This window comes from Elaeis guineensis, chromosome 6, assembly GCF_000442705.2.
Source record: "Elaeis guineensis isolate ETL-2024a chromosome 6, EG11, whole genome shotgun sequence".
NCBI classification, from domain to species: Eukaryota; Viridiplantae; Streptophyta; class Magnoliopsida; order Arecales; family Arecaceae; genus Elaeis; species Elaeis guineensis.
Window position 1 is genome coordinate 119,834,305 of NC_025998.2, and position 23,038 is coordinate 119,857,342.

At 34.8% G+C, this 23,038-nt stretch overlaps 1 protein-coding gene across 3 annotated transcripts; it reads left to right on the forward strand.

Annotated features, from left to right (window-relative positions):
• Positions 1-1,592: 1,592 nt before the first annotated feature.
• LOC105046754 (membralin-like protein At1g60995) lies at positions 1,593-15,901 on the forward strand. Of its 3 annotated transcripts, XM_019851494.3 has the most exons (14): positions 1,593-1,924; positions 4,503-4,565; positions 4,907-5,341; positions 6,571-6,652; positions 6,973-7,034; positions 7,265-7,359; positions 8,658-8,737; positions 12,175-12,258; positions 12,913-13,029; positions 13,146-13,231; positions 13,680-13,786; positions 14,246-14,337; positions 14,498-14,574; positions 15,137-15,901. In XM_019851494.3, exons 1-14 carry the CDS (start codon positions 1,760-1,762, stop codon positions 15,296-15,298), a joined length of 1,707 nt encoding a protein of 568 aa, XP_019707053.1. In that variant the 5' UTR covers positions 1,593-1,759; the 3' UTR covers positions 15,299-15,901. The 3 variants fall into 3 exon arrangements, with proteins under 3 accessions (XP_019707053.1, XP_010923757.1, XP_010923760.1); XM_010925455.3 differs by lacking the exon at positions 14,246-14,337 and having other exon boundaries at positions 15,137-15,274; XM_010925458.4 differs by lacking the exons at positions 14,246-14,337; positions 14,498-14,574.
• The last annotated feature ends 7,137 nt before the right edge of the window (positions 15,902-23,038 follow it).

A 23,038-nucleotide genomic window follows, 5' to 3' on the forward strand; every position in this document is an offset into this window, starting at 1 on the left:
TTGATATTTGTGCCAAACCAAGCCTAGCTCGAGTATTACTTTTTCTTTGTCAAATTGAGTTTGAGCTTGAAATATTAAAATTTGATCGATTTCAAATCAAATTTTGAGTTTAAATTTTTTAAATCAATTCATGATGAGTTAGAAGATGCCGTTGGTGAGTCGGCAAGCTCATTCTAATTTAGTATGCCAAATGAAAATGAGAAGTGATTGCTCTCTTTTTTTTTTTTTTTTTTTCCAATTTAAAACCAAGCATTCTAATACAATATTTGCACGCCTAAATTGCAACCATCACGAGAAAACCCACAAGATGACCCAATTTGTCGAATTTTCAACAATTTAGCATTTTGAGGACATGCATTACAAAAACAGGAATTAAAGTAAAAGGGCCCCATATGACGTGGCAATGCTCGGCCAAACCGTCATGCCAATTGAAACCTACCACGTGCTCTGAAGCCTACCCCTTGTGGAAGGCAAAGATAAAAATCCGACCCCCAATCAACGTGGATGCACCGCCCAGTGTCGCTCTGCTATTAGACCACACGTCCCTACGGGCCGACGCTGTCCTTGAGTCAGCTCATCCAAACGGCGCCCCACTTCGAACCAGACCTACTCCGTAGGACCAATTTAATCACCCCACGCCCCCCGCATCACGCTTCCACAGCTCGCTCGCGAACGTCCAACTAAAAAATCCGACTTAGCGCGAATATCATCCGTTATCCTATCTCGCGTGACACCTGACAGCACCCATCAGCCATGGGTAACGTGACTAACGCTACAGGTTCCGGTATATTTTTTTTAAGATAAATATTATAAAAAATTGATATATTTTTTTATTAATTTATTTATTTATATTTTTATATTTTTTAAATAAATAAATTATTTTTTTATAAATAATATTTATCCATCGAAAAAAATCTTATCCACCTTCGAGTGGCTAAATTATTTTTATTAATAAAAAAATATTTTTAATTCATTTCAAATATATTTTTAATTTTATAATAATAATATAAAATATTATATTATATTATAATATTATAATAAATTATAATAATAATATAAAATATTATATTATAATATTATAATAAATTATTATAATATAATATATTATATTATATTATTATAATATATTATATATATAATAATATATATTATATTATGTTAATATAAGATATTAACACAATATAATACATTATATTATATTATACTATAATATATTATTATAACAATGTAATATAATAAAATATAATATATTAATATAATATATTATATTACTATAGTATAATATAATATGTTATAATAATATAATAATATATGACAATAAAATAATATCATATAGTAATATATTATCTGATATTATAATATAATGTATTATATTATTATAATATATTATAAAAATAATATATGACAATAAAATAATATGAATGATAGATTTTCAAATTATTTTTTAATATATAAAAAATATATATATTATTTTTTATTTAAATATTATTTAAATATATTTATTTAAAAAAATATAAATTTTTGGATAAATTTTTTACCCTCAAAATAACGGGCCCGACGTCGCTTAAGAGAGAAGGAAAAGAGTGTGTGTATTGATTAAATGAGAAGAAAGCAAGAAAGGAACAGGATCGAATTTTCCCTTGTCTTGCTTCTCTCCGTCTCGCTTTCTTCGAGCCGGAGGTTTTTGGGATTCTTTGATCGATCTGAAGGGAGATCAAAGGGAAGAAGCCTAGGTGGGTTTTGAAAGTGACGTGGGGGGATGGATCCCGAGCAGACCTTCCTCCGGGTCCACGCGCGGGTCTCGGGGATGCTGTCACAGCTCCTGACACCGAGGACCCGGTTGGCGCTCGAGTACGGGTACCTGGCCGTCGCCGTGGCGCTCTTCTGCTTGCTCGCTGTCATGCACATCAATTTCGTGCAGCAGGTGAGGAAAGAGGGGCTCTTTGCAGTTGTTCTATTGCCATTTTCTGTGATTCCTGCGGTTTTCTTTTTTATGTCAATTTGGTGTAAGTTAGTATATTTTCTTGTGAAATTCGAGTACTTTTGGTAGGAAGATGGTTTCTTATTTGGAAAGTTACGTAAACAGCGTTGAGATGTCAATGTTTTAATCTCACACAAACATATTTTATCGACTCTTTCGTGTAATTATTACCGTGTGTCAGTTCTAGGATCTCTTGACAAGCGCTACGTATTGCTCGTTGATCTAAACCTGTAATTGCCTTGACTTGGAAGCTGCTGTTATCTTGACAAAAATGGTAACTAGAAGATGATGAAATACCATGGAAGGAGGAGAAGAGATGCCACTGTTCTGTTGTTTCCATCAACTTTCATTAGTGAGAAACCAATAATTCCTGCAAATTTTGTTGAATTCACTCCTATCTGAACTCGATTATCATCTACAAATTAATGCTACTAGAAACTTACGTTATGATCCAAAATTTGCCTTTTGAAGCTCAAGTTGTTCTCCACATTAAATGGAGGACTAATTATTGTGCTCACGTCATAGAGTAAATTCTAGAAACTAAAAATAGTCTGAATTGTTGTAATAACATGTCTATATGGTATCACACAAAGGATTTCTATTTTGAAATTGTCTCTAACATAACTTACATGCCCATTCTCTAAGTAAGTTTCAAAATATCGAGGGGTCGGGGCATACCTATTGGAGGTGGGTACGGCATGCACCATATTGAGTATGTGCCAGCAAAGGGTATCATTGTGTATAGTAAATACAGCGAACATGCTGTTGATTTTTTTTTGGGGGGGGTTATTTTCAGATTTACATGATTTCGTGTATAGATTTTGGAGTCCATCCAAAATATCACAAAATTATTGATCTTGATCCTGTATTTATACTCTATTGCATAAATCTGATGATCAAACAATATTAATCCTCATTGACAAAATTTTCCTGTTATTTTTAGTTAAACACAAAAAGTCCACTTGAATTTTTGAAGAAATAAGGTAAAAGGAAGGACGTAGAAGATTTACCTAGGTAGAGTGATTTGTAGCCCCAAAAATTGAAAAACCGTGCTTTGATCTTGCAAGCCAATCTCCTTAGGCAAACTTCCTCCTTCACTTTGTCCCACCTTCAAATGGTGGGGAATGATTGTAAAAGGGCTGTTTTAGTCATCTCATACTGCTTGATTTGGGCCAGGTTCAGGGTAAACCAACTTTAATCTATGCCAGACCTCTTTATTGGTTTGGGGTAGACCAATCTCAATGTGAGTGGTTCAGGTGCATTTTGTGCATTCTCCAAACTGGTGCCCCCTTGTATTGCCAAAGGATCAGTCTGGTGTGGTTTAATAGGTATGCAATTTATCAACTAGTATCTCAAACCTTGCCGCTAAGATCATTCCTCTTTTTTTGATGGAGATATCTTTAACTGGTTTCATATTTTGCAGTAATGGAAATTTCCCAATCTTCTAACATCATGGTCCCACTTAATTGCTAGAAATTTTCTTCATTAGCTTTATACATGACTAGATCATAAGGGAAAGTTCCAACAACTGTTCAGATAATTTTTCCCTTAAATAAATACTTGCGTTGTTAGTATACGAGATGAGATGGAGAACTGGGAGATCTGCTCAAAAATTGAGGATTTAGTTTGACTGTAGCAGCTCACACTATGGATAACATTGATTTACCATAACTATCAAAAGGTTGCTTACTTTATATAAAATATAACAATTCAAGGTATAAAAAGTGTTATTTTTATAATCCTTATTTGCATTTAACTTGCCAAGAGAGCCTCTTGAGGATTTTTTTTGTATTTCTATTGCATTCAGAAATGAATTAGACAAGATATTTTGATGGCTGAGGAAGATTCTTTCCAAGTTTGTGGTAAAATATAACTTAGTGGACAATCCTATGATGTGAATTACTTTGTCATGAAGAAATCACAGTAGAAATATTTCTTTTCCAGATCCTAGAGTTGAAAAGGTCCAATGTTTGATGAGTTGGATTCACTTGGATTTTTCACTTAATAAATTGTGTAATATTTGTTGGTATTATGATATATGTCCGGTTATTCTTTATTCTCGAGATTTCTGCAATGCATTTTTATCTGTACTCTTTTTTCCAGTTTAATATATCCTTATTTTAGCAAGTTCTAATGCCTATAATTCAATATATTGAATACAAGAAGGAGATTGTGGGTGCAGGGGTTGGATTGGAAGGATGTGAGAGTTTATGAACCCTTTGGGCATTATCTCACAGTTTGTTCAAAGACGTACTGAAATTAAGCATCATAAAGTTTACATAGTCTGCCTTTAATTTTGATTTTCTTTACTAAAGATTACTTCGAATGGTGAATCTAACATACCCTCGTTACATGTCATCGTATAATAGTAAATTTGTGTTCCATTTATCTAATATGTGAACTTCTAATGCATAGAAGATGCTTACATTAAAAAATTATGATTCTTAATAATTATTATTAATTATTATAATTGACTTTTTAGAACCTTTAAATTAATGTTTGATTTCTTTTGCACGTGAAGCCGGGTTGTTCAAGCGAGTTTTCTGGAATTGAATTTACTGAAGCTCAACTTATCCAGATAAAGGTACATGTTGATGTGTGTTCTCCTTCCATCTTGGTAATTATGTTCTTATTGTACTTTTTAAAGGATTACACCTGATATATGCTTGATCACATATTTATGTAGAGATATGCTCATCATTGTTTCTGAATGTTTCATTTGCAATTTTATAGGGTGCACTTCTAAATTCACTTGTTCACAGGCTTTTCCTTCAAAAAAACATCATGCATCCTTGTTGACACTTAATTGTTTCTTGCTTGTTTATAGTAATTTGTTTTTTGTTTGTGCTGTCTGCACTTGTATTCTTCTTTCTGAAGCTTATATTCTCACCTTTCTATAAAATGTGGTTATTATGCCCTTCACAGATAATCAGTGGGGGTCTGTGGGCTCAGAGCACAGCCGACCAGAATGTTGTGGATTTCCAGAAACATGAAGCTTTGACTGAGAACTCCAAAATTTCAGAAGTGAATGGAGATGAGTTCACAATCTTGACAGCCAAGTTTTGGTCAAACTGGTTAGGTTCAGGTGCCAGAAGGAGCAAATTGATATTTAGATCTTGGAAGGGTGACAAAGAGTTTCTTGAGCCTCAGTTGGAAAATGCAGCTGATAATACCATCAACAAAGCTGTTTTGGATGAAACAGATATTGAAGGTATTACAGAAGGTCACAAAGGCCTCCCTGTATCTGCTAGAGAGTCATTAAAAGCAGCACTTTTTCATTTCTTTACTAAGTGGCACATGCGTTTCATTTCCTTCTGGAAAAATGCAAAGCAGTTTTCTCAGAGGACCTTTCAATTATTGGTGAGAACCTTGATCAGATGTTTCCTCTCAATTACATTGCATTTTGAAAAATCCTTTCCTACGATCGACAAATATAAATTACCATGCTGAAGCATATTAACTTAATTCCAGCCGGTAACCCAGCTGGTTAACAAAAGAATATTAGCAATATTAAGGTCATAGAATTATTTCTAAAAGAAAAAGGGTCCAATTGTGGAGAAGCAATATCTCATATTATGTCCAAAATTTTTTCCAGATCATATACTATGCAAAATAACATACTTCTCCTGATCTAAATTGATTTCATTCTGATGCAATGTCAATAAATGTTATGGTCTTAATCTTTGAGTAGAATTACTTATATGGTTACATACAATTATTATAGTCCCAGTAGGATGTCCTGCAGAATGTCAAGATAGGACACCATCCCAGGTGTCAGGACAGGACCATCTGACAGTCATCTCAGTGTCCTGTTTGGCATATCCTGGGACATTCCCTGTTCCATGTGTTAGGATAGTGCAGGATGGTAGTGCGTCTTGTTCTATGGAAAAAATTGGGATGCCTCATCCTAGAGGATATGAATCATTGGTTATATAGATGCCACTAGGTTTGTTTTTCATGCTGACATGCCTCTGTTGGCACAAATATTGCATGTATATGTGAATGCATACTTGGTTGCTTTTTGCATTCTCATGAATGAGAAAGTGTATACATATTTGCATGAGAAGGCATGCACGTATCTGTCCTGCATGTTCATCTGCTTGCGATGGTAATGGTTGCTTCTTTTCAAGGAGAAACTTTGGTGTCTAGAGTTATTAAATAACAAAACATATCCACTTGTATGCAGTTGACAAGTTGAGACAGCAATCCTTTTTAGCATAGGATGAAACATTGGACATGAGGATCTGTTGCTCTTGCATATGATCAATTTTTTGGGTATGCCAATAAGCATAGACAGCCACATAATTTATCTCCAATTTGTACACGGGAAGATTATACCTTGTGCCACTTATTTTACATACCAACTAAATTCACTCAAATGAATCATTCACAATTCTTGTTTTTGCCGCTTCAATATCCTTATTAAGATTAAAAGTTCTCAGTTGCTGACAAAATAATAAACTGCTAGGGCCTATTGTTTATATCATTTAATTTTGAAAGCATAGAATTCATTAGCTCTGGTTGATCTTTGTTCCATTCTGGAGTACAAGATACTCTTTTTATTCTGAAGTCTAACTTTTGAACCACAGACTGCTGCAAGTTGGAATGAATCTCTTGATATTTCAAAGTGCTTACAACTGCTTCACATGGAACGTCTTAGCTCATTGATAGGTAAATACTGTTATAATTTCATCTATAATAACCTTGTCCTTGTTTGTTGAGTGAATGTTTTCAGAATATGCCATCTTGTGTGTGCATGGTATGTTTTTTTTTTTTTTTTTGACCTCAGAAGACAGTTTTACACATCTGATGGACCAATATAGTTTTAATCTACCATATCTTATTGATTCTTGTCACTCAGTTTCTTAGGTTGTTGCAGATACTGTGTCCTTTGGCATGAGTTCATAAATAGGAGCTAGTTATAGTGGTTCCTTTGTTACATGTTCGTTCATTTTGTTTAACTTTTGGCTAAGTTGTGATGCTTATTGCAGTGCAGTGGCTTGAGAAGAGAAGCAAAGCATTTGAGCCAACATATCTATATACTGTTGAGAAGGTAATTTGCCTTACTTATTCACTTTTCCTTAATGATCATGCATTAACTTCAAAGAAAACTGTATTCTTCTAAAAGCTTGCTATCATCATTGCTCTTAATGATCACAAAGATGTCTCCCAGTGTGTTGCATGAGTTTTAGGTGTGATATGAGGATGCTATTTACCTATCTTGTTGCCTGCGATGTCTTAGATGTTATAATGGATACCTTTGGCTGCTGCTTAATTTTACAGGGATTTTTCCTGCTTTCTGAAGGAGCAAAATCTCGACATAACATCCGGATGATTAATATTACAATTTCTGCTCGGAATCCCTGCTTTGGTAACAGGTTAGGTTGGGTTCTACCTCTATGATTTTGTTTCTTGTGTGGTAGGTGGAGGAAATCATTTGTAGATTTCCTATGCATTGATGGATTCGTACTGGTTGCTTGAGCTTCCTTGTCATACCAAAACTGTGACCTTTCGATCTTAATCTTACCAGGTCTTATTCCTAGCAGGCATACATAGAGTATATTAATTCTTACTGATAGGTGACCTAATTGAGAACTTGAACTTTATAACTTTATTTAACTCTGATTCTGAACTATTATTCAATTAATTTATAAGCATTTCATGTTCTGATGATAGGCTTTTAAGAAAGGAAAAAAAAAAATACTAGACACTGAAAAATTTACACATAATGTGGGAACAAATACCTGTAACATAATTTGATATGTGCTATATTTTGATGATCATAATGAATTATAAGATTAGGAAACTTGAACTTTCCATACTGATCTGGATTGTGATTTATTGAGTAATTCAAAAAAGAGCAAGAAGACGTAAAACAAACCCACAAAGACAACCATTCTTCTTATAATTCAACTATATAGAGATTGTGTCTGTAAACATGGTCAATACATCTTAGTTGTGATGCTCTTTAATTATCTTGGTAAGTGTGTTGTCAAAGTTGACAAGACTGATCCAGTTGAAACAAGTTTCTAAAAAATGAAAAATTCTTTCTTTAATACTTCTCCATGCTAGGGAATGACTAATGGCTATACCAATGGTGTCAACATTCTCTATAAACTCGGATTGAAGTACAAGCATACCTCCTTAAAAATGCACTTTAATTGTATATGAAAAAAATTGTCTGTGTAGACCTGTAGGGTGGCCACTGACAAACAATGGATATGATGATTCACTGAGCAGCCTCTCGGATTGAAGTACAAGCATACCTCCTTAAAAATGCACTTTAATTGTATATGAAAAAAATTGTCTGTGTAGACCTGTAGGGTGGCCACTGACAAACAATGGATATGATGATTCACTGAGCAGCCTAGCAGTAAGTCAGCAACTTGATCCGGGATGACTAAGACCTGACCCACTCCAACACAAACAAGGGGTTGGGCATAGAAATGGGCCAATAAGTTTTCAACTTAGATCATGATTGGCAAACATTTACCTTTATTTCAGGTTGAGGTAGATTCCGGTGAGGGACTCAGTCAACTTTATCCTAACCAAGGAAAAAATCAAGAACAATTTGAAAACTTTTTGATATTTTTTTTCTCAGCTATCATAAACTATAGACATTGTTTTTGTGTATGTAGGCAACTAATTAAATGGACAAATTTTCTTTTTTTCCTAGATGGCAACAACTTCTGATCAACAGTTTTGTTGGTTATGATACCATTCTTACAAATAGTTTGTTGAGTTCTCCTGGTCAGGGTAAGATTTTTCCCCCTTTATTTTTTCCCTTTATTATGTCATCTACTATCACCTTGCATTTTCACTTTGAAATTTATGCATGAGGTGGAACTAAGGGTACTTAGAATATTACAAATAAAAAACTTCTTTGATGCTGCTTTATATCCAGAGCAAATAAGCTTCATCTATAGAGTCATCAGTGCTTATGCTGCAGTATGTGTTAAGTTGAAGTGATCACTTGAGTTGATGTGAGTACTATTCTGCCTTTTTTGCTTGGTATGGTCCTCAACAATTGTGAATGCTTCCTGACATAAGTTTATATATAGTATTGTCTGTGCTATTATTTTGCTTTCTAAGCTCATATTTCTATGTATTTCTGAAATTCCGCACTAATAGACCTAGATGAGTGCTTAGTGACTCTTGTGGGGCTATCTTAATCTTAGGCTGCCTATCATATTTATTTATTTATTTTTTATCAAGACTGTTTACAAGGAAATCTAATGTCTCTAGGGGTCAAAACAAACGATTGGCTTCTATATTTAGCCCAATTTCTTAATTTTATCACAGATACGTGCTTTCTTCACATATATATATTTGCCAGCTGAGGCTTAGGTTACTATGGAAGAATTTTATGGTGTGCGAACAAGTAAATTGCTTTAGATTTTAGTTAACCAAAAATCATAGTGTCCCAGCTCATCTGGTGTTTACATCTGTCACAGAAGATTACAGACAGATCCTCAGTTATGCATGTCATATACTGGTTATTATGGTTAGCTTTCTATATATTAATGTTGTCTTATCAACTTCTACAGATAGTTTACAAAACATTGCAGTTTTTATTGACAATTTTCATAATCTTTTTTCAACTTTTAATATGATTAAGCATAAACGTAATTCTTATTCTGATATAATGGATTTCCTTGTGAATTTTCTATTTCTTTTTCTTTCGTCCTGCCTAGGATAAGCACTTTCCACTGATACGCCTACAACCTTGGATACTCATGCCCATATGTCATTTGTTAATTTTGACCACTACAACTTTTAAGATCCTTTATGATTATTTTTTACTCTGTTCTTCCTAAAATATCCACACATCCAGATCAACACGCCTGCATATCCCATATTTTTCTTATGTGAAATAACATTTAAATCCATGCTGCATTTAAGCTTTATTGGTTTCATCAGCATGCTGTGATCTCACAACAATCTAGGATCAGACATCATGTATTCAAATTCCTGCATCAGATTGTTTTCATCACCTTTAGTGGCAGAGGCATCTTCATTTCCTTTTCTGCTAATGTCATGATCTAAATATTTGAGTGTTGTTGAACTTCTACACACAGCATCTTGGCGTTTTTTTTCCAAGTTCAATTCAGCATTCATCCCTGTGGACTCAAACTCATTGCATCAATTATTTTCCACAGATATGGTCAGGGTGTTGTGTTGAAACTCATAAAGGGTGTCTTACTTTGTTAGAGTTTTTGAACTCTAAAATGAAGATACGTGAGATGGCTATATTTTTTTGCATATTTATTTATTTATATGCATATCCTGAGTTACATTGTGGTGAAAAATGAGACTTTATGTTGATACATTACTCGTAATGCTACATCAGGCAAGTTTGGGAGATATTTCCATAAATCAAGCAATTATCCAGTGAAATTAGATATGTTCCATATATAAATTATTTTGATACAAACTTATTTGCAACCTTAGTTAAGGACATCTATGTCTTGTATATATAAGCATTTATTAAGTTCATCCAATGTTAAGCTGATGACATAAGGCTGCAGTCCTCTGAACTTCCCCTGGGCTTGGGAGAAGCCTAGATGCAGAGGGAAGATGACAACATAAAAAATATGCTCATTTTGAGGCACAATTCTAAGTCAAAGAGTTAAAAAGAAATACAGTCCCAAATATCCTATATTAATGACAGTATGAGCAAATAGGATGAAACATATTGCCTGTACGAATTTCTTATATTTGTTTTTATAAATGTCCCTTCCAAGCTCATGAATCACAGTGTGAACAAATAGGATAAAGCATAATGCATGTAGAGATTACTTATATTTGCTTTTATAAATGTCCCTCTGTACTCTTTTCATAGATTTCAACTTAGATTTTATGAATCAGCCGCTGCTGTACTTTTATCTTCTCTGAGTAGGAGTCTATGAATTTAAGAGTTAAGACCCAAACAGTCTGTTTGTTCCCATAACTTGTTTCCTCTTGTCACCTTCACTTTTCAGCAGAGATTCTTATTTGCAACATATTCTATGTGATTGATATCCTGGTTCTCTTTTCTTATTTGCCTGCCCAAATAGCCTGATGCACCAGAATTTTTTTTTTTTTTGCCTATGTTGAACTTCTCTCTACTCATTTCGTTGTTCATATCTTTTTGCTTGCATTGTTCATATTCTAATGCTTTTCCAAAAAAAAAATGGCCTTTTCAGTTTTTGGTCATTTACTCAGCATCATACTGCCACAATTCCCTTGTAAGTGGGAGGAATTCCTTAGCTACCTTCATTGATAGCATTCCATGTGATTCAACCTAATAATAGGTACAACTTTAAGCTTGACTTCACTTTTTGCGCATTGTCTCAAAAGGACACCTGCTACACTTGCCATTTTCAAAATCTGCCCAGCTCACATTTTGGTTTATGTTATCCCTACTATTTTCCTGCCAATATTTACATTTATAGTTACTATGATATGTTATCTAATCAAACATTTACTTGATATGACTTAAGTATTTTCTGGTTCTCTATTGTTGTGAGGTCTTTTCTTTGATATAAAATGTTTTAAATCTTTTCCTTAAGTCAAAAAATAGTGCATAACCATTGCTTGTGTAGTTCTTCCTGCTTTCTTGGAACCAATTGAAGGTGCAGTGGGATTGAGAACCATGGTGAAGCTAGTTATAATTGTTCTAACTGAAAATAGGGCATTTTATTACTTTGCTAGCCTAATTGATAAATCTTTACCTACGTATATTGATTTTTAATATCTTCTACTGATTAATGCTGGGCACAGTTCAAATAGAGTATGTCATCCATAAAAACAATTTGTGCTTTTGGGTCCCATTTTGCTATATTGATCATTCTGAATGTAGAATCTGCTGAAATGGAGAGTTTCTACTACCTATTACTATTACTTTCACAGAATTTTTGTTTGACGTCCCCATCTTCTTCTTCTTCTTCTTCTTCTTCTCGACTCTTTTACATGAATTTGAGACCCTTTTCCCATAGGACTTTATTATCCTACATTTCTTATGTCTAAACCATTAGACAGTTATTTGATATTTTATTTTTAACTGATGCTACATCTCAGCTTCCTTTGATATGTTTGTTTTCAACATCATCCTTCCTGTATTAAATTTTAATTCACATATAGATCAAAATGTTTTTTCAAGCTTCATGGAAGCTTTTTGACTGATCTACGTAATGATTTGCAACATTTTGCAGGATATCTTTATAACTTTCAAACAAAGGAATTTTATGATCTTAGTTATGGGCATGAATTAGAAGAAGGCCCTGCAAGATTTGGAGGTTTGTCCGGTCAAATCTTTTCTCTCAAGAAAAGTATCATTTGACTAGGTTTAACTACTAAGTAGATGCATGATATTTTTGGATTATAGGCTTACTTGTTTAGGCTATATTATTAAATAATTTGACCGCCTCAAATATAAAGTGTAAGCACTTTAATGATTGAGGACTGCTTATTATTTCTTGTGTGGATCTGCATAACTATGATGAAATTTTTGGATGTTGTTTAAGGTATGAGATGATATTGAGTGCCTATATACCGACTTGTTTGTTCATATCACTCCAATGAATCAAATTGCCATCAGATATTCATGATTTGAACAATAAGCATCTAAGTGAAAGGTATAGAGAACTTTGGTTTGATTTCTGCTGCCACTGTCTTCCTCTTCTGAATCATTTCAGACCTATTTAATGGTTCTTTGGGTTCTCCTCTGTTATCATTAGTGACCACCGACCAGTGATAGGAAAATGCTATTTGACGATCTTACCCTCCAATCCTAGAGAGGTTAATCAGATATTGGATGGTGAATGAATTGTTAATGAAAAAAATTATGATTTCTTTAATATCACTTTGGGTGGAAGAGATGCTTTCTGGGTTTATGATGGAAGGCTTCTTGCATCCATGTTGTCTAATATATTGATCCTTGACCTGTGCAGACTATTTTGTTACAAAATGTGGCGTGCTTATTATGTCACTTTTTGTTTTCTTCACAACAATCATGTCTGTTTCATTTACTCTGAGAGAAACGCAATCTCGCATGCTTAAGTTCACAGGTTTTGTGCTTCTTTTGTCCCTTTTGCATTCTGGGTTGCTGAATGAAAGCTTATATTAAACAGTTTACTTGTTACCAGAAAAATTGATGCACTCTATTTTTCTTAAATTTGTCCAGTGCAGCTCCAACACCATGCTCGCCATCAGCTTCCCACGTTCCAGTTGATCTTTGCGCATGTGATTGAATCTTTGGTTTTTGTTCCAGTGAGTGAATTTTAAATTTGTTGGTGTCTACAATGCTAAACCATGTAAAGCATTTGAAAGGCATACATATGTTAAGCCTAATATACATTGTTGACCCTTTCCTTATTAGCTTAGGCATTTGGAGTCAGTCGGTTAACATGGTATCAGCACTTAGGTTTGTTGGATTCATGAGTTTGAATCCCCTCCAGTTTAGTTATTTATTTAATTATTCCTTTTTTTTTTTTATTATAATTCTGATTATCTTAACTCAGTTATCCCTCCACATGCATGGTCTGTGCTGCATGTGAGGGAGACTGGTGGTGTTAAGTCTGATATATATTGTTGACCCTTTGCCTATTAGCTTAGGCTTTTTTGTTATATGGTCAATAGCTCTAGTATACCGTCCTGTGACTTCAGTGGGTTTTTATGCATCTTGTCTTCTAATAGAAATTATTCTTGGTTGCTGCAGATTATGATTGGAATTCTGTTTTTTCTATTTGAGTTTTATGATGACCAGCTACTTGCATTCCTGGTTTTAACTCTTGTATGGTTGTGTGAACTATTTACAATGATCAGGTACTTCCCTGAGTCCCTCCTTTCTTAAGAAGTAGCATGCTTTTAAACTACTGCAAAGTCATAGGAGTTGAGATCCATGTGGACCATGTTGATGGTTTCACAAGTTATTTACCTGTTAAGGGAAAATGCATTGCTCATGCAAGAGTTCCTTAGATGCTTCTTTCACATACAGATGTAGCCCGTGATTGGAAATGTTGTAGCCCGTGATTGGAAGTGTTATTCCCATATGATTAGAAGCAGTCTGAAGACAGCTTCCAATCACGTGTTGCAATGTTAGCTCATAAAGGCAGTGTACAATGAACTTGTAAATGCATATGGCAGGAGCAGTCTTGTAAAAACTGGCTAAAATACATAAAATTACCTACAAAGACTGCCCAATTAATGGACTTTTCTGCTGACAATTTTAACCAGAAGTTGAGCCCTAAATGTCCCTGACTTTTAGCTATGTTTGATTTGCAGTGCGTCCACATCAATATCTAGGCAATTTTTTCCTCGCTTCTTCTTGCTCTATTTTCTGGTTTTTCACATCTACTTCTTCTCGTATGCTTATGGTATGTATCTATATCTATAGTTCTAGTTTCTGCGAATGTTTTCTGATTTGTCGGCTTGATATTTTGAATTTCCTGGATAAAAAAACAAGTGACATTTCAGGCACCACAGATAATTCTGCATGCCTTTGCAAGGTAACTAATCCTTATTCACCCTTCCCAGGTTTTTCATATCTCGCTTTCTCTGCGACTGCTGCATTCATGCAGCACTTAATTCTTTATTTCTGGAACCACTTTGAGGTAATTTTGTTATCAGCTTCATAAGATAGTACCATTCTGCTATTTTGTTAAATTCCTGCTACTTATTTAAACAACAGCCATACCCAACTCGATTTTAGATTCATTGATTCTGGTAGATGTTCCTTTGTTGCCAGACTCTTCTTACTTTTCTGTCTGTGATCTCAATGTTAATAAGTCACGACTGCCAGTCTTTTTTAAGGAAACTTGAATTTGGCATTGGTTTGAAAGAACGTGAACCAAGATGCTTTTTCAGTGTCCTTCAATAAGAATTTATGCAAATGTATTTTCTTCCTATTCCGTGATAAAATCCAAAAGATGCTCGTCTTCTTTCTGCATTACTTCTGTTCTTTATATTCATTTTTTCTTGTCTCAATTGTTTGCTGCATGACAAGCTGCCTATATTAATGGGGCTGCATTGATGGGTCGAAGGTGGCCCTTTCATTTGGTACTCAACTAGCCTGCTGTTGTACCATGGACAACTACTAGAACAATTATATGAACCTGTTAGTTTTTTTTTTTTTTTTGCCTTTCTCAATCACCTTACTCTGCAAGCCCATCCTAGGTCCCAGCCCTTCAGAGGGTTATGAGGAGCCGAGGTCGGATGCAGCAACAGGCTGGTGTTCGGATCACATCATCGACCATCTACAGCTCAACAGTGCATATTGCCAGAGTAAATGTGAGAAACAGTGATGTGGTAAATAATGAGCTTGGAGATGGACCCTGACTTCGTTAGGTGCCTGATCATCCAGAGTCTGCTGAAAGCACTGAAACTCAAGAGCAGTCGGTAATGGACAACCCTGATTCAGTAAGCAATGCTCTCCACTTTCAGGCTCTTGGTCATCAACAGACAGGAACTGCTCCTGGCTCCAGCCTACTCAACCCATTTGGTTTCCTCCTGCTACGGATCTTAGGAGGAGCTTCTTCTGATAGCACCATGCCCTTCTTTTCTACGTTCAGAGATGTGCCAGACCAGGGCCAAGGTTTTGCAGAAAACCCCCAACATGAAAATGAAACTAGAACATAAAGTTCTTATACTTTTCCCCAGTTTAAAGGAGAAATGATATCCAGTTCCTCAATGGGCAACATCCAACAATTTTATCATGGAGAAGGTACAACGCTGGTGTTCAAAGGGTTATAATGGGTGGCATGGTCATGATGGCCTGTAGCTTGTTATAGAATGGCTTGGTTGTATGTGATATAGTTTCCATCATTTGTCAAGCTTTTGTTTTTGTTTTAATGCATCAATGGTTGTATGTGATATAGTTTATATTATTGGTTGTATGCGTAATTCTTGTTATAGTAACAATTAATGCATGATTTTCATAGATGGCATGGGCAGTTTGGCCACAGTTGTCTGCTGGTCGATATGGAAAGAACTAAATGGAAAGCTGAGATTCGAGGCCTTGGCCTGGTTCGGAGTCTACCACAAAAGCATCTCCCTCTTCGGCCGCTGGACATCATGCTATCATGGTAAAGCAAAGTCTGCAATCGTCGAGATGACCTCCACTCAAAAGGCTTGGAGTGGTTGAAAAGGGTAGCAAGAAGAAAGGAAGTCATTGTTGATCAGCAGGTAAAGAAAAACCCATCTGGTTGGAACGCAGACGGGAAATATTTTCTATACTGCATGCGCTCATGTTGGCATGCATGCCATCAATCACAACCGCATGTTCATTTAATGGTATATTTAGATATGTGCCTGATCAATGGTGTTCATAGGAATCAGTGGTTGTGATTAGTGGCATGCACAGTCGTGTGGTGTATGCAGCGTAGGGGAACAGGCCCTTCCATCGGCAACCAGGGTTTGACATCCTGGTCAAACCACAAGAAATCGTGCAGCTCAAGTTGCTTTTTTTTTAGCCGTACATAATCTTTCTAATAAAATTTGGGTGGAGTAATATCCTCCCACTTCAGTCAAACGACAATTAATGCATGATGTGAAGAAAAACAGGTGGTCAGAAGAGTTCTTTATATTTAAGATTAGATAGAAATCGTAACCAGCATCTTCTTTGTATCTTCAAATCACTCTCATAGCCAAGAATTGCATTGTTTAATCCGTCGTGTCCATGGCACTTCTTAAATAGCCAAGAAAGGTATGGGTTCAGGCTGTAATTTTTGTGCGCAAAAAATGGTTCATCTTATGTCAAACATTGGATCATGAATAAAAATACATGTAAATGGTTGAAAAAAAAAAATTCAAAGTGATCTGGCCTTTGAGATCTATGCGAGATATGATGCAGAAGTTGATCTCACGAAAGAAGATCTATCGTTCTTTCGAACAGAAGACACAACCCAAACTTGAAAGCTAGTGAGAGAGTCTCACACAACTTCCATCTTGCTATCTTATATTAAATTTAGAACAAATCTTATCCTTCCTCGATCCATCTCTGCATATATTAAATGGAAAGGAGACAAAACTCAATCCCTCTCCAAAATTCAATAAAAATGAAAGAAATATTATATAAAATATCTACATAAATAAAAGAAAAGTTACTTAGGTATATTGAATTATATAGGTATGTTAAATATGTCTACATATGTTAAATTTATCTAAATATGTTAAAAGTATGCTTAAAAACATCTAAAAATATTTTAGGAAATACAAAAATAAAAAAGCATCCATTTATATTTCTCATGTAGAAATTATTTTAGAAAAAAATATTTATCCCTATTCATAAATTATCATAGGAAAGCAAAGAAATTTTAGAAAATATAGGGCTAGATACGTTAAAATTATCTAAATATGTTAAATACACCTATACATATTAAAGTTATATAGATACGTTAGAAATATGTTTAGAAATATCTAAAATTATTCCAAAAAAATGCAATAATAGAAAGGTTTCCATTTACAATCCCCACGTAGAAATTATTTTAGAAAATTTATTTATCCTCGTGCATAGATTACTTTAGGAAGTACAAAAATTTTAGGGAATATGTAAAAAGAAAAAGAGTTATTTGTCTCCATGCATAAATAATTTCAGGGAAACATACAAATTTTAGGAAATAAAGCTAGATATGTTAAAATTATCAAAGTATGTTAAATATATCTATATGCATTAAAATTATTGAAATATGTTAGAAATATATTTAGAAATATCTACAATTATTTTAGAAAAATGTGATAATAGAAAAGCATGCATTTATAGTCCCCACAAAGAAGTTACTTTAGAAAAAAAAAAGTATTTATCCTCATGTATAGATTGCTTATGAAGTACAAAAGTTTAAGAGAATATATGAAGAGAAAAAATTATTTGCCTCCATGCATAAATTATTTTAGGGAAGCACAAAAATCTAAAATATATGAAGCTAAATATGTTAAAATTATCTAAGTATGTTGAGCATATCTATATATTTTAGAGTTATCTATATATGTTTAAAAATATATTAAATTATTCTAGATAATATAATAATAGAAAGACACTCATTTATTGTCCCATGTAGAAATTATTTATCTTCATGTATAGATTTTAATTACATTACAAAGTACCAAAATTTCAAAAAATATTTAAATCCATCTATTTATAGTGTAGAATTCTCATGCACTTAAAATCATTGGAAATATCACAATGCACTGGAATGCTCTTAATTATTTGAAGCCATCCATTTAAAAATGTCTTAAAGGAAAAAAATTATTTTAGAAAACCTGCTTCATAATATTTTAGAACTTATCTTCCTCGATGCAGAAATTTCTTAATTCTTTTAGGAAATAAAAAATCTCTCATTAATTGCTTTAAGAAATGAAGAAACTCTTATTATTTAATTTTTATTAAGCATTATTTAGGAAATGCACAAATTATCTAATGAATGCAGAAGTTTTAGAAAAATTTTGAATCCATTCATTTTGAATCCCCACATACCGAGAGCTGTTACAAATATCACAAGCACTAGACTCTTTTTAATGATTTTAAGAAAAAAATTATGAAAAAAATATTTGAAGATATCCATTTAGAAATTTTTTAGAGAAAAAAGTTATTTTAGAAAGTCTGCTTCTAAATTATTTTAGAAAAATACCTTTTTCCATCTATAAATTTCATAATCATTAATTATTTTAGAAAATACAGAAAATTAATTATTTTTTATCAAGTTCTGTTGTAATCTAAAAAAATAAATGCCAGTTGGGGAAAATTTATGCGAGTCAAAAAAAAAATATGCCAGTTGGGAAAATTTTCTTAATCATTTAGGAACTGCACAAACTCTTATTAATCATTTTAAAAAATATAAAAAATCTTTTTAATTATTATTTGATAAGCTTTATATAAATTTGACATATGAAAAAAAAATCCTAAGATGATATCTTACAATCAATGTCATGGCGATCGAAGTACTTGGCCGGGTTAGAATGCCAATCAGTGTCATAGAATGATCATTAATTATTAAATACATTCTATTAATAATTTATTTTCATTCTATTTATCAAAAAAATATTTTTATTATATAAAATTATATTTATATTTTCAATATCTTCCAGCATCGGATGCAGGTATCGTTCTTGTATTTCTTTGCTGGTTTAGTATATTAACTTTAGGATCCATTTTTCTTAACCATGTGTTTATTGAGGTCACCATGCACTGAATGAACAAGGTGTGTTCATGCACTTTAAGGTGGAATTCCTTAATGTTCATGTAACTTGCAAATAGAGATACCATGAAACAACCATAAAAACGTGCCACGTCTCCACTCAAAGATTGTGCCAGCTTATGTTAATGCTTAAAAAAGTTAAAAATAAAGAAAGAAGCAATACCATGGCACTTTTGGTATGTTTCACCATGCGGCAATCATCAATGTCAATTCAATGAAAGCAACCAGCGTATAATATATCAGTTGAGTCACTTGAATGATATTAAAATTATTTTTTGATTAAAAAACCTTTAAGTAGAAATATATTTTAAGATAAATTCAATGTTTCCCATCTCTTCTATTAATTGATAATCTTAAATAGAGTTTAACTTTTAGGGTTCGCTTGATTTTTCCAAATGTAATTTAAAATTCAGAAAAAGTACATTTAGATAGGAGTGGGGAAAGGAGGTTTGTTTGAACATGAAATGTATTAAGAACAATCCAATTACAATTTGTAATTCATGGCATTCTCTTAATAGAAAACCTTAGATACAGTAGTTTATTATTTTCTATTAATAAAAAACATTGAATCAAGTTTATCTTTTAGGATTAACTTGATATTTTCCAGCTCCGGTTAAAATTTTAAAACTATATATTTAGTAGGAGTAAGTAAAGGAGATTTGCTTGAATAAGGAAGTTATTAATAATATTTTAATTTTAATTTAAAATTCATAAAATGGCATCTTCTATTTTTTTATGAATTTTTAAAGATTTTTCTTTAATTTTGCATATAGGAATTTCTCTCTTCTATCCATTTAATAGCTACAGAGATTATATCTCAAAGGGAAGGTTCTCAATTTTCAAGGCATTGGGAGTGTTGCAGCCAATCCCCTGTCGTCTGTCATCGGTGAAGAGCACCTACAAAACAAAATCCTCACAGATTGAAATTATGTCCAATGGAGACCCTCCGATGCTTAAGCCAGCGGAGAGTTGGTGAACAGCTGATAATGAGTAATTGAAATGGCAGGATATTAGTCCAAAATTATCTTATCCGTGCTGTTTGTTTACCTCTCTTTTATAGATGATTCTGATGTAACTGTCGAGCACGTGGTCCCACTTTTTATGATGCTAAATTATCGAGCCATAATCATGGAGTTAATAGGTTGTTTATGCCCACTAATGACTGTGACACGTAATCGATAACCATTTATAATGGTTAGGTGTGTTGAAAAGATAGACCGACTATATATCGGTAATAGTGGTAAGTCGGTAGTCCTGGAGATCTGAATGAGCATCGGTCGATAATTCTGATATGTCGATGGTCTTCAGTTGGAGGTTAATCGAGTTGTCTATTGTTGGTTGATAATAGCTGACTATCGGTCGGTCAATCGATTGTGAGTCGGTATAATATGTTCATTCGACCGATGTAGAGTCGGAGTCGGAGATCGGTTGAATTGTCCCAATAGTTATCCCTCACTCTCAAGTCCAAGATGGTCCGATATGTATATTATCATGTGGTCTATCATGTTGGAAGAAGGGAGTCATCATATGTTACCTCGAGCCTCGATTATGCTGCTGGCCTTTATAATTTTTGGAATACGAGAGATCTCCGGCCGTTTTGCTGTTTCGGTAGTTGTGAAATCATTATTAGGCTGTCATTTCGATAAGATAATTTATGTTCAGGATGTCCGGATGATTTGATTCTGACTAGTAGATCTTGGCCACGTGTCTGAATATTATTGGGTCGGAGCTGTTCACGCGGATAACGATGAGATGGCACGATCAAGAGCAGGTGCATCGAACCATCCGACCAATGGTCAGTCAAGATGTTACCATATGTCGACACCTGAGAAGGTTCAGATTTGGCCGATTTTATCCGGACCGTTAAGAGATTCTATATATATGGAGTCGCTTTCAGCCAGACTTTACTTTTATATTTGTCAGCATCCTCTGCAACAGAAGCTTCTGCTACCCTAGTACCAGGAGTTTTTCGAGTCTTCTTCTTTGCACTTTCTTTGGCTTTCAGATCAAGTTTTCTCATCCTTGGATCCTTCTCCCCTTTGGATTTTCGTTTTAGGATTTTCTCTAGTTTTCTATCTTTATGGCTAGGGCTTCTTTTTCTCGGGATAGTCGGTCAGGAAATCCGACCAATGACTCTCCTTCATGTCCGAAAATGAAAACTTCTTCCTTATCCGAGCTCAATGTTGAACGGCTCTGAGAGCAGTATCAGCTCTTTACTCCTGGTGCAGACGGTCAGATTAACTCTCCTCCTCTGGGCCAGATCATATTTTATATCGAAGACCGTCAGGCCGATCTTCGATTCTCGATTTTGGAGTTCATCCAAAATCTTCTTGACTATTACGGTCTCTGTCCTGCTCAGCTGGCTTCGAACTCCATCCGACTAATTATCAGTTTTGCTTTGCTATGTCGGCTCATACTGACTGAGCCTCGTCCTTCTCTCTTTTGAACTTTCTTGGTCCTTCATCTTCATCCTAAGGCCAAGGGTTGGTAGTTCTTCAATCTGAGAAAAGGCCTTTCTTTCATCACCGATTTTCTATCGTCCAGTCATGGATGGAAGAACCAATTCTTTTTTATTTCTTCTTCTTTTTCCTGGGACTTTTCTTCGTGCTGGGGTGATCCAAGGACCGACCCCAACGAGAGTGGAGGTCGATGATTGGAAAGATTTCCACCGACTGAAGGACATGGCAATTCCACCACAGCGAGAGCTGATGACCGAACAAGCTCTCTATGATGTTAGGTTTAGTTCGGTCACTTCTTTAGGTATAACATAGTCGGCTGTTTACTTTTTGCTTTTGTTTATTTCTTAGCTGTACTAATTTTTTATTCTAATTACAACCATGCAGCCGAGGATATGAGTGTCCTCTGCCGATATTTGTCAGCACATTGTCAAGAAGAAGGCAACATCCAAAGCTGGCCCTTCTCAACCGTCAAAGAAGAGTCGGGTTGCCACTCTGTCTGCATCGGCGAGAAAATCCAATATTCCATCGGAATCAATTCCCGAACCTGTTTTGGCATTGTCGGCCCTAACAACACTTCCTAAAGTGCCGTCTATTGAAGATAGAACGACGAGAGAGGATGAAGCTGCAGCAGCACCATTGACAGCTCCATTAGCAGAGGTTCGGACGGGGGCGGAGGTCGCGACTGAACCAAAATAGTTTACGGTTGCACCAGTCATTCTGGTAATAGACTGTTCTCGGGCGCAGCGAGTGCCGACTTTCCTGCATTTTCAAGCGCGAGGCTGTCGATAGGATATCAGGGGAAGGCACCGATGACTTCGACAAATGATGGATCGTCGATGGGCTATCTCGTTCTTTTTGACATCAGAATTTCTGAGGGTGAATCGGCCTTGGCCAATCTGGCATTGACTAAGCGGCTCATCCAAGCTACTCTTTTTCTGACTGATCGGGAGAATAAAAAGAATCGGACAGTAGTTGAGATATTTTTTTTCTTTTACCCGATGATACTCGGGGTAAGTTTTTCGACACCTTTTTCTTTTTTTTTTGTCTGACTTGATTTATCTTCTACTTTCAGTGGGCACACGATATGCATGATCTGGAGGTCCGCTATCGAAAGATTACCGACTTTCATCGCCCATAGTTGGATAAGATAACGATCGTCACCGTTGAGAAAATGGCTGCCCTCGAACAACTTCAGGCAGCATCTGAGTGGGAGGCAAAGCTTTAGGAAGAAGTCTCCCGCTTGACTGCCAATCTACAATCCTCCGGAGCCGAACTTAAGTCGGCTCGCCAGAATATCTTGTCTCTTAAGTTGCGGATCAAGACCAAGAAGCACTCCATCCATCGGCTCTGGCGAGAGAGGGATGGATGCATTGACGAGCTTGAAGCTGAACATGGAAAACATTGGGCCATCCTGAAAAAGTTGGCAC

Coding starts and splice junctions, on each gene's coding strand:
- LOC105046754 (XM_019851494.3), top strand. CDS start 1,760: ATGGATCCCGAGCAGACCTTCCTCCGGGTCCACGCGCGGGTCTCGGGG. Junction 13,030..13,145: donor TCGCATGCTTAAGTTCACAG/GTTTTGTGCTTC, acceptor AAATTTGTCCAG/TGCAGCTCCAACACCATGCT. Junction 13,232..13,679: donor AATCTTTGGTTTTTGTTCCA/GTGAGTGAATTT, acceptor TGGTTGCTGCAG/ATTATGATTGGAATTCTGTT.